This window comes from Mauremys reevesii, linkage group 1 (genome assembly GCF_016161935.1).
Source record: "Mauremys reevesii isolate NIE-2019 linkage group 1, ASM1616193v1, whole genome shotgun sequence".
Taxonomy (NCBI): domain Eukaryota; kingdom Metazoa; phylum Chordata; order Testudines; family Geoemydidae; genus Mauremys; species Mauremys reevesii.
Genome location: NC_052623.1, coordinates 126558729 through 126570384, shown reverse-complemented (window position 1 = coordinate 126570384; position 11656 = coordinate 126558729). Strand labels below are relative to the sequence as shown.

Here is an 11656-nt window from a genome sequence, read left to right as displayed (position 1 = left end):
TAGTATGTTAGCATAGAGACTGCTGATGAACATTGTAATAAACGACTTACCAGGGTATAAGACAGACACTAAAGGATCGGTTCAGCACCCTCTTGGGTACAGTATTGCCATTTCCCTCCAAGATGCCAAAATGCCCACCTGATGACCAACTTGACATTCCAGAATAATGCCAAGATTCTTTAAGAACAGTCAGTTTTGATAAATTTACTTACAGGCATAATAATAATGCCTTAGATTGTCAAAACAATGTATTCTAAAAATCTAATTTTCCGTTTGCTAATTATGTTGTGTACTTTTAACATTTCACTCACCTTGGCCCATGAAAACAAACTAATCGGTTTCACTGTCTGGTGCACATACTGAGATGTTTAGGTTGCAAACACAGACAGACAGATATTTAAATCCATAACTAACATTTTTTATTGAAATAAAACTAAGACTATATTAAGAATATATTTAAGAATTAAGAATATATTTAAAGAAAAAAATCAACAGGAAACAAATTTATTTTCTAAGTTTTGCGAAAGATGAGTAAGGTTCTTAGGATATTCTCCAACACCAGTTACTGCAATATTTATGCTCTTCCCAGCTAAATTACACCTACGTGGCAAGGGCTCTAGAAAACTTAAGGAGACACCTTCTTGCTCTTCTCCCTCCCCTAGTTAAAGGAAGTTTTGCTTGCCATAAGCATTGGCTATTTTAAAGTCTCATTTTGGTACGAAAGCGTCAACTAATGAATCTTCACAACATCCCTGGGAGGAAGAAACGTCATTTATATACGCACATGATGCATCTGAACCAGGAAAATTGCCTTCCCTGTGAGAGCTGATCAAAAGCTATTCAATCATACCAAGGTTATGAAGCTGAAAGTCATGAAACATCCTTTAATTCAGTCTCATTACCAAGGTATTGTAATGGAGGGATGATTTTCTTGTTAAGTTCTATCACGTCTTTTACAAAATCATAATTTCCTATGAAGTCTCCAGCAATGATGTTGATACAGTCCCTCTTTGGTCCTGGATACTGTTGCTTTATCCAGAGTTTCAAGTATGGAAGGCTAGAAAGGGCCATTTTCTTCAAGGATCCAAATGGATGTGCCAGAATGTACTCTAAGTCTGAAGTAAGGTTAATCCCTGCAACAAAGAAACAGTCTGGAAGAAAAAAAAAAGAAGGAAACATTAAATTGGTATCTGTAATTACTGAGCATAGACTCAGCCCCACATCTAGTGTTTTCTCTTGAATAATTAGCAGAGGAGCTTCCTCCAGAAAATTAGGTACCTTTCCAGTAACTGGAGTTGTCTCAACAGCTCACTTTCTCTTAGAGTTATAAGCTATGCTATGCAGATATGGAGCAATTAAAACCAGTTAACCTATCTCAGGCCCACATGCTTCACTATAGTCACTTAATTTACTCATCTTGTAAGAAAATGTTTCCTGCTTGCTAATCTCTATCAGTCAAGAAAAATTTTCATAAAGGTGAAACCTAGGGCCTGGTCTACGCTGGTGGGGGCAATCGATCTAAGTTACGCAACTTCAGGTACATGACTAATGTTGCTGAAGTCGACGTACTTAGATCGACTTACCGTGGTGTCCTCACCACGGTGAGTCGACTGCTGACACTCCCCTGTCGACTCTGCCTGCGCCTCTCCCTCGAATGCAGGAGTCGATGGGAGAGCACTCAGTGGTCGATTTATCACGTCTAGACTAGATGTGATAAATTAACCCCTGCTGGATCGATCGCTGCCCGCTGATCCAGCGGGTAGTGAAGACATATCGTAGGTCACTTAACAGTAACTGGAGTTCTCTGTATAGATATAGAGCCATATTGTGCCTTGATTTGGCAATTTCTTTTTATGAACAGTATTGCACAATATCTGTGGCAAGATCCAGTCATAGGGTGCTCCGTAAGAGTTGCCTCAACTTCTACAGGCTAACAAGCAATGGCTTCATTGAGGAGTCCCCTGTAAATATCAGTTATCTAATATGGCCCATTGTTCCCCCCAGTCATCACTCACCATCCCTGCATCTCTATTTGAGGAAGAAAATGAAAGGCTGACATGCCTCCTTTTACAACTGTATCAGTACTGAGGGTGTACAAGTTGAGGCATATAACAAGGGTTAACTGTTCTTTAATGAAAAAAACAGGAGTACTTGTGGCACCTTAAAGACTAACAAATTTAGTCTTTAGGTGCCCACCTCCTCTTTTTTTTGTTTTACTGAACTAACTGCGCTGGCTAACCTGTTCTTTAATGGTTAATTGTCCCCATAATATATGGCATAATGCCCAACTCTAAAGGAAAGGTAGCCATTTGAAGGCAATTTCCATGAAAGTAGTACATCACTAACAGGGAGGAGAAGCAGATTGATGCAGAAGATGAGTTGAGGCTTTTAACCCCCATTAATTACATGAAATGCAAAAAGTGAGAAAAGAAAGAATGTGGAAGGCAGGGAGAGGGAAAGAGGGGCAGGAATACAATAGCTCTCTCTCACTTTTACCCCCCTCACAATGCTTGGATACACCTTAATTTGTAGAGATCAATTGGATAGATAAAACACTTCTCCGTTGAGGCGGCAGCACTCCTGTGACACACCAAAGCATAAAGTCAAGCTGTAAAGCTTTCACTTTCACAATTCTTCCATCATTGTATGTTAATCACCCATTTATGCTACGCTCACTAATATCAAAGAGAGTTTAAGCTTCAATATGTATTCACTGAATTTGCTCATTTCTACACTTACTAACATGAAAGGCCTCTTTTTGTTGGTAATGCACTGGCTTGCATACACATGGGTGCGTCACTGCCTGCTATTTGAAAAATCTTAGACCGGCTGAAGTGCTTACAGGTTTCACTTTACTGTCTGAGTTAATGGTGCTGATGCAGGCTTGTGGGTTTGCAGTGAGAAGTGATCAGGAGTTTCAGTGTCACAGGGATGTGGTTAGCTGATGGTCATCATGTTTACATGTGGGTAGTCATGGACAATGAGAAAGTGAAATCAACTTCTGAGGGCTAGTTTTAGACGTGAGCTGAGTCTGAGAAAAGATAGTTTACTTTATAATGGGTTTGAAAAATCAGTGAAAACCTCTCCTGTCTTTTAATATCAGTCACCCATGTTTCTGTTTTTTCCCTGCCTTAGTTTCCTTCCCAGAATTCAGGTTCATGTCACAACTTTAAGCAAACAGCTGATACATAAAAGAGAAGCAGAGAGCTGATCCATTTTTGGAGCCATCATGGAGGGAAGATGAACTTCACACTGATCTAACCAGCCATGTAGGGTCACACCCATTCAGTATCATGGACATTTAAAGCAAGGTAACAGCTATTGCATACAGTATAACAAGTAGGACATTAAGGCCCAGATTTATAAAGGGACTTAAGCACTGTGATCCTGGACCCAGCAACACCTAACTTTTAGGCACCTAGAAAATATCAATTGGATCCACAATGCCTGAGTTATGCACTTAGGGTCCCAATACAACGATGCATTGAGAGAAATAGGCACCTTACAATGTGATCCAAAAAGCGAGCACGCTACACAGGAAGCCACCTAAGCTAGCTAATGGGAGATGCTGATGAAAGGGATGTGTCCTAAGCCCCCTCGTTCTGACAGAGATTGGTCCCTCCCTGCAGCCTGGATTTCAGCCTATCTCTGCTAGCCATCCATGAATAGGAATCCCTCTCGTGGAGTCAGGGGGGTTAGGTGTCTACATTGTTTCTGATGAGACTGAGTTAGGCATCTGCCTCTCTCCACACAGAAGAAGGGGGCACCATTCTAACTTCTAGGGTACTCACCTGAGATGTGGGAGACCCATGTTCAATTCCTCTTCTGCCTGCAGCGGCAAAAGAATTTGAACAAGAGCATCCCAAACCTCAGGAGAGGGCTCTAATCACTGAGCTATGGAATATTCTGGTGTGGGGCTCCCTCAGTCTCTCTTGGTGAAGATGTTCCACTGTGAATAAAGAATGAAAGTGTGATTAGAGCAGGGGAGCTTGATCCTGGGTCTCCAAGGTGGGTATCCTAAGCACCCAGCTAGAGTCATTTTCACTCTCTCTGGTCTGGCCCAATGACTGTTGAGAAACCCACCCACCCACCAAATCCCCTGTTTAGAACAGTCATTGGGCCAAAGAGAGACAGACTGGTGGTTAGAGCACCCACCTGGGAGGTGGGAGACCCAGAGTTCAATCCCCCTGCTCCCATCACTCTCACTTCACCCACAGTAGAACAGCTTTGACAGGAGAAATTGAGAGCACCCTTCTTCAGGATAGCCCATAGCCCAGTGGTTAGAGCTCCCTGCTGAGACACAGGATTCAAACAGAGGTCTCCTTTCTCCCCCTCTGGCAGAGATGGGGAAATTAAACCTGGGTCTCCCACGTGAGTGTTCTGACCACTTGGTTAAAAGTTGTAAGATGCACACCACCACCACCAGCCAGATTTTAAGTGGGACCTGATCTGGTAGGCAGCTTCAGAGCACACTTGCCAGATCAGGCCTCATATGCAAGATAAGCATCCAGATGCCTAGAGAGGCAGCAGGGCACAGGACCAGAGGCTGAAGTTAAGGCGCCTACAAGGTTCAGCAGGAGTTTTGTGGATCACCATGGAGCCTAAAACTGGGACTTAGGCACTTACGTATCTTTGTGGATCAGGCCCAAATGCATATGTTGGCAATAAGTAGTTTGGGGGGTTTACTCATTTCTTGTTCCTGGATGTGTTCCTAGTTCCTGTAAGCAGTACTGGGTTTACCATGGTGCCAGGCCCAGAGTCAGAAGGGGCCCCGGCCAGCCCGATCCCCCAGACAGCTGAGCCAGCCAGGAAATCTGCCCCCGCTCCTGCTCCACCCCCACCCCGCCTCTTCCCACCCCTGCCCCACCCCCAACCCTCCCCAAGCCCCCTCTGCTGAGCTACACATCCTGGGGGACTGCAGCAGGGGTCGGGCCTGCCCTGCACTCACCAGGCAACAGGAAGTGGAGCCACCCGACCCCAGCCCGCTCCGCTCCACCAGCTCCCAGCCACACAGCCAGTGAGTGCTGGGGGGCAGTTCCCCCCTTCCCCAAAGTCCAGGAGCCAGGGGAGCAGAGCGGAACAGGCTGGGGCCGGTCATTCCAGTTCCCGCTGCCCCATGAGTGCGGGGTCGGGCCTGCCCTGCAATCACCGGGCAACAGGAAGTGGAGCAACCCGGCCCCAACCCATTCTGCTCCACCAGCTTGTGCTGGGGGGCAGTTCCCCTCTTCCCCTCAAGCCTGGGGAGGAGCGGTGGGGAAGGGGCATAGAATGTGGAAGAGAAGGGGGCAGGGGAAGCAGGGGCTGGGGGAAAGAGGCAGTGGGGACGAAGGGGGTGGGGTGGGGAGGAGATGGGGCAGTGGGGAAGGGGCATGGGATGGGGAAGAGAAAGGGATGGGGGAAGCAGGGGCAGGGGGAAGGAAGAGGTGGGGAGATGGAGCAGTGGGGATGGGGGGAAGGAAGAGGATGGAGTGGAGACGAGATGGAGCAGTGGGGAGGAGATGAAGTGGTGGGGAAGGGGCATGGGATGGGGAAGAGAAGGGAATGGGGGAAGCGGAGGCTGGGGGGAAACTGGAGTCCAGCATGCAGTGTCCCCTTGGCAGAAGCTGGGGCTGCCCTGTTAAGCAGGCCCATCAAACCCTCACCCTGACAAGCCCCACCTCCCCTGCATCTGTACCACCTCAATGATGCCCCCATCACCTGCACTTGGACCCCCACCTAAATGAAACCCACCTCCCCTGCACCTAGACTGCCCCCTGCTGAGCCCCAAACACCGTCACCTGGATCCCCCGCAGAGTCCCATTGCCTCTGCACCTGGAACCCCCCAATGAGCTTCTGTGCATCCAGATCTCCCACTGAGCCACCCGCACCAGATTGCCCCACAGAGATCTCTCATACCTCCACGCTAAGTCCCTCTGTACATGGATCCTGCTGCCGGGCTGGTGCGTTTGGCACAGAGAGGCAGGGCCCCAGGATGTTTCTGGGGCAGGCCTGGCCCTCGCACTGTGTCAGGGTCGGGTGTAGCCTCACTGCTGAGTCCTTGTCCAGGGGGGAGCTGCCCAGTGATCTCCCATCTCCATGCAACCAGTGGCCTGTGCTCCCCACTGCCATGTTGGAGCCTCCACATTTATTTATTGACAAATAAAATCCAGAATTTTAAAATACTGTGAATTTTTAATTTTTCGGTGCAGAATCCCCTCAGGAATATGGGGTGCTGTGCAGCTGTGATGGTGGGACTGTGAGGAAGGTGGTGGGCAGGTCTATAGGCAGGGGGCGCTAGGCGAGCGGTGTGGTGTGCAGGGTGCTGTGCAGTTGTGGTGGGAGGCCAGCAGGGGAGGTCTCTGGGAGGGGTGGGGGCTGAGCATAGAGATCTTAGTGGAGGTCTCTGGGCGAGGGGGCACTGGGCATAAGGGTGGGGCACTGGGCGCGGTGGGGGGCCAGGCCTGCTCTCAAGGGGAAGGGGCATGCTGGCAGCACAGGGCTGGGCAGGCCAGTGTGTGTCTGGTAGCTGCAGGTCTGTAAACAGTGCCCTCCTGCTGGGCTGTGCAGAGTGGGGCTGTTCCCACTGCGCTGTGCTTCATTGCCCCCAGCCCGCCTTTCACTCTCGAGACTGACCATCCCACCCCCCTGCACTTTGCCCCATGGGGGCCCACAAATATGTTTGGCACTGGGCTCACAAAAAGTTAATCCGGCCCCGCCTGTAAGTGGGGTGTGGTAGGTACCTGGGCGCCCATTCTTTTTCATACGTTCCAGATACTGGATAAGATCTCGGGCTGCAGTCTTGTTTCCCCACCAATATGGAATTGCAGGCCATAGTTCACGGTGATTCATTACTTCAGTCACATCCTCATAGGAGATGATAACCTGGTACCGATATCTCCACATGTTCCGTAGCGTTGGAACCACCTGAAAGGAATGACAGTTCTACTGTTAAAGTTGACAGGAGCTGGATGAGTAGCTCCTGGGCAACTCTAAAAATTCAAATGTTAAGACATGAACTTGCTCTAAAATGAAATAGATGCAGTGATGAGCTGCCAAAATATTAACAACAGGTTCCCTCCTCCTCACCTCATGAGGGGGTCGTGCCCCCCCCCAGGGGGTCATGCCCCATCCAAGCCCCCATGTTCCTTGACACCCCCACTGGGACCCCTGACCCATCCCCCCCTTCCCTGTCCCCTACTGCCCCTTGCCGCCCCATCCAACCCCTCCTCTCATTCTTGATGGCCCCCCAGGACCCCTACCCCATCCAACCACCCCTTCTCCCTGTCCCCTGACTGCCCCCACCACCTCATCCAACCCCTGCTCCTTCCTGATTGCCCCACCAGGACCCTTGCCCCCATTCAATCACCCTGTTCCCTGCCTTCTGACCACCCTGACCCCTATCCACCCCCCGCACAACCCACCGAACACCCCCTCCCTGCCCCCTTACCACACTGCCTGGGGCCGGAACCGGGTCCACTCTGCCAGGACCGCGACCAGCGCCGTGGTGACCGACTCCCCGGGCAGGGCCGGAGCCGCTCGGCCGGCACCGGGACCGGCGCCGAAGAGCCTGACTCCCCGAGCCGGGCAGGGCCGGAGCCGCTCGGCCGGCACCAGGACCGGCGCTGCGGAGCCCGACTCCCCGGGCCGGGCCCAGCTGGGCCAGAGCCGCTCGGCCAGCACCGGGACCGGAGCTGTGGAGCCCGACTCCCCGGGCTGGGCCAGAGCCACTCAGCCGGCACTGGGGCCAGAGCCGCGGGGCGCAACTTCCCAGGCCAGGCCAGAGCCGCTCGGCCAGCACCGGGGCCGGAGCCGCAGGGCCCGACTCCCTGGATCAGGCTGGAGCCGCTCGTCCGGCACCGGGACCAGTGCCGCGGGTCCCGAGCTGGGCCGGGTCGGAGCCGCTTGGCTGGGACCAGTCCGAGCCAGGGGCGCTCAGCTGGGGCCAGGGTGAGCCGCTCAGGTGGAGCCGGACTGGGCCACTCGCGCCATCCCCCCCCCGCCCGGCTTACCTGCCTGCTCCTTGTTTCAGGCTTCCCGCAAACATTTGATTCGCGGGAAGCAGGGGAGGGGGAGGAGAAGGAGGGCGGAGCGTTCAGGGGAGAGGAGGAGGTGAGCTGGGACCGGGTGGACAGCTGCCCGAGCCTTTGTTAAATTTAAAAGCTTTTTAGAACCGGTTGTCCTGGAACAACCGGTTCTAAAAAGGCTTCTAAATTTAACAACCGGTTCCTGCGAACTGGTGCGAACCAGCTGGAGCTCACCACTGAATAGATGCAGGCTCAACTCAGACAATGCTGCTAAACCTGCCAACAAAAAGGGCTGGCACCAGGTGAATTAGAAGCTGCTTCAAGCTGAGAGAGCTCTGTGATGGTAATAATAACTTGAGATCTTTGGGGAATCAGGAAGTCTCCATCTTTTTGGCAGTTCTATTTAGAGCACACATTACAAGTTCTCCTTCCTCCTCTCTAACAGGAAAGCAACCACAATTCCCCGAATGCCTTCCGCAAACACACACCAGCTCTAGACAAGGGTGCTAATAGTACTGCAAGAGTGGGGGGCAGGGTCGGCAAACAACAACTCCCTCCCAGAGCCCTCAAGGAAGCACCCCCTCACCAGACCGACTCTCCTGGACCTGTCCAGGGAGAACCCTCGTCACCAGCCTGACCCTCTTCTTCCCCTCTCTCACAATCCCCATCATCCCAATCTCCAGTGCCTATGAATTGGAACCAGTTCACCTATCCTTAAGAACAAGATGATTTGTGGGATGCTTCAGGCGATAAGGGATGTAATTTGAAACATAAAAGTCACAGTTACTTAGAGATCATTTCAATGTATTGGCCCCTCTCTCTGATTCCTTGATAGACTAGATGTGATCCATCCATGTTCTTTAAGTAATGTTTACCTCATTTCTTATTCTCAAAGGCTATTTAGCCTGTGTCTGTTTCATGGCTCTACTGCACATGCACCTCAGACTGTTATGCTAAGAACCTGAATGCTTAGAGAGTGTCATTCTTCTACCCTCGCCCTGATTTGCCAGTGTTTGCAACGTAATCCATTCCTGCTCTTCCCTGAAGCAACTTCAGTGTGGTGGGGCAGTGGGCAGAGCAAAGAAAACACCTTCCTATCTCCATACTTCTCTCCCCAGCTCTCCACAGAGAAAGGGAATATCTCCCCACTACACCATCATTGAAATGGGAAGGGGCAGAGAATCCATTGGGGGGGCAGAAGGGGACTAAAGAAATGTGCAATTTTAAAGCAGGTTGAGATCAAACACCGCACCTGCTATAATTACCTTGGTCACTCATCCCAAACTTGGCACCACAGTCGAGATTTTTGAAATCTTCCCCTCCAGTAGAACTAAAAGGAGTTTTATACCATTTTACCAGAACTAAGGGCTGGCAACATGTCAGGTTCAGCAGCATAAGTGGTAGAAGCAAGAATCCAGCACTGAAAGCTACAGCACAGTATGATAGCCCCATCACGATCCAGTTCCTTTATTATTTTGTATCAAATATTCCTTTTGTGGTGAGGGCAGTTTAATTCATCCCACTCTGGCTGGCCATTCTGAATACAAGTAATCTATTCCATTACCTTCTCTAATATTGGTTCTGTTAATCCAGACTTTAGGTCAAAGAGTGCTTTGATTTTATGCATCCGATGAAGTGGGCTGTAGCCCACGGAAGCTTATACTCAAATAAATGTGTTAGTCTCTAAGGTGCCACAAGTACTCCTGTTCTTTTTGCGGATACAGACTAACAGGGCTGCTACTCTGAAATAAAACAATATCACTCATGTTTTCAGCTGAGGCCTTGAATATTGAGGATCATCTGATTTTCCCCAGAATTGTTCTATTTTAACTCTGCTGCATAAACCTCTTTGAAATGGTAATCTTGAATGGTTACCACTACATACAGTAACTTCAAAGACTTAATTCAAATAGTAAACAGGGCCATCATTATTGTAGCCCTCCAGTCTCCAGAGAAGTCTCACTGTTCATGTGCCTCTTTGAAATGTTAATTGTTTAACTGCTCAAAGCTCTTGTACCTGGTAGCTGGTTTAAAAAAAAAACTTGAAAATTGTAACTCTTAGAATTTAATCATTAAATAATCTCTGATTATTAAATCAAACCCTTTCTGGAGGGCTGGTGGGTTCAAAGCAATGGAGTAGGATGGCAAGCCTCTCTCACCTCTAGGTTGGCAGGTCAAATCCAGCCTAAGTTCAATAGAGAATGTCATTACCACCTGCTGGCTGTTGTGTGAAGTCAGTAGGTGGTCCCAGTCCAGTCCCTAGTGGAGAAGCCCACATCACAAAAGCACTAGCACTAATTAGTGTCTTGTTGGCAGTTGTAGCAGAGAGGTCCAGGATCAAAAAGACAAACCAGACTACTGTCTCATTCCCTACTACGGTCCCTCTGGAACACAGCTGACATCCATTGGTGGAGCAGTGTAAGGAAGCCTGTACTGCTGCTGCCATTATATATCAATTCTATCAGAGAACTTTAGGGCCAGAGTTGTCAGGAGAACACTAGCACTAAAAGTTCACTAAAAAAAACCACCTCCACAGACATTCCCAGTACTACCTTAAAAGTGCATTTAACATCATCACTCTGACTAGGCACGCTAGGGGAGTGAATTGTTTTGAATGCCATCAGAGGAACCAGGTATGAATCAATCTATTAGGTGCCAGTAAAATTCACAGGTGCAATTACAAAGTTCACCTAATTACCAAACATCTTATGTACCCTCAGGATGACCAGATGTCCCAATTTTATAGGGACAGTCCCAATTTTGGGTCTTTTTCTTATATAGGCACCTATTACTCCCCACCCCGTCCCAATTTTTCACATTTGCTCTCTGGTCACCCTATGTACCCTTTACTGGACTGCAAAATAAGAGATTTTACATGGGGCCATTTTAGGCATGAAGGGAGGGGAGAGGAAAAGGAGAAGTGTATATTTTTAAATCTGTATTTATATACTCTATTGCCTTGTCCATATTAGCAAACTTTTAGCCATAGCAAAATGCAGCTCTGCTAGTGGTAGCAATGGTGGAGAATTACAGGTCTAAAGTTTGCTAGTATAGATGCAGCCTATTTTCCATTTTTGCAAAAATTTCTAGTGAACTGAACTAGGAGGAAACCAAACAAGAGTCCTCCAGAAATGTATCTAACTTACAGAAAGTAACAGAGAATGATACACTCTTTATAGTGTTTCTAAGCCATCCTATCAAATGTAAGAGTATGTCTACACTGCCCATGTTACAGTGCGGCCACAGCAGCACTGTAACCTGGGCAGCGTAGACACACTTTATCGACAGCTCTCCTGGCGATAAAAAATAACCACCCTGAACCTTTCTCGCCAGGAGCACGGCTCATGACAATAAAGTGCTGTCTATACTGGCGCTTTTCAGCACTAAAACTTTTGTCGCTCAGGGGGGTGTTTTTTCACACCGCTGAACGACTAAAGTTTTAGCGCTGAAAGTGGCAGAGTAAACACAGCCTTAAGCGATTTCTGTGCCTGCTATGAAATCTAATAGTGTCTTAAAAATTAAAAATGTTAAATTCTATTAGGGTTTTAAATTAATATCTAGAGAATCTCATTTAATTTCTGTGGCCCAGATTGTGAGTTCCTTCCTCATGGTGATAAACAGTTACTCATACAAATAATCTCATTGCCTTCAAT

The 11656-nt window shown here is 48.7% G+C and overlaps 1 protein-coding gene and 1 long non-coding RNA gene across 5 annotated transcripts in view; one reads left to right on the top strand and one right to left on the bottom strand.

Annotated features, from left to right (window-relative positions):
* Positions 1 to 498: 498 nt before the first annotated feature.
* The window catches only part of PLCXD1 (phosphatidylinositol specific phospholipase C X domain containing 1), a 50261-nt gene continuing 39103 nt past the window's right edge, over positions 499 to 11656 (bottom strand). For all 4 annotated transcript variants that reach the window (XM_039520727.1, XM_039520726.1, XM_039520725.1 and 1 more), the window contains 2 exons: positions 6720 to 6903; positions 499 to 1151 (listed from right to left, as the gene is read on the bottom strand). In XM_039520727.1, coding sequence (XP_039376661.1) covers positions 871 to 1151; positions 6720 to 6903 — 465 coding nt within the window. In that variant the 3' untranslated portion in view covers positions 499 to 870. The remainder of the gene's footprint in view (positions 1152 to 6719; positions 6904 to 11656) is intronic.
* The window catches only part of LOC120395914, a 32326-nt gene continuing 23262 nt past the window's right edge, over positions 2593 to 11656 (top strand). Inside the window, exon 1 of the long non-coding RNA XR_005592883.1 lies at positions 2593 to 3311. This is a non-coding gene — a long non-coding RNA (uncharacterized LOC120395914). The remainder of the gene's footprint in view (positions 3312 to 11656) is intronic.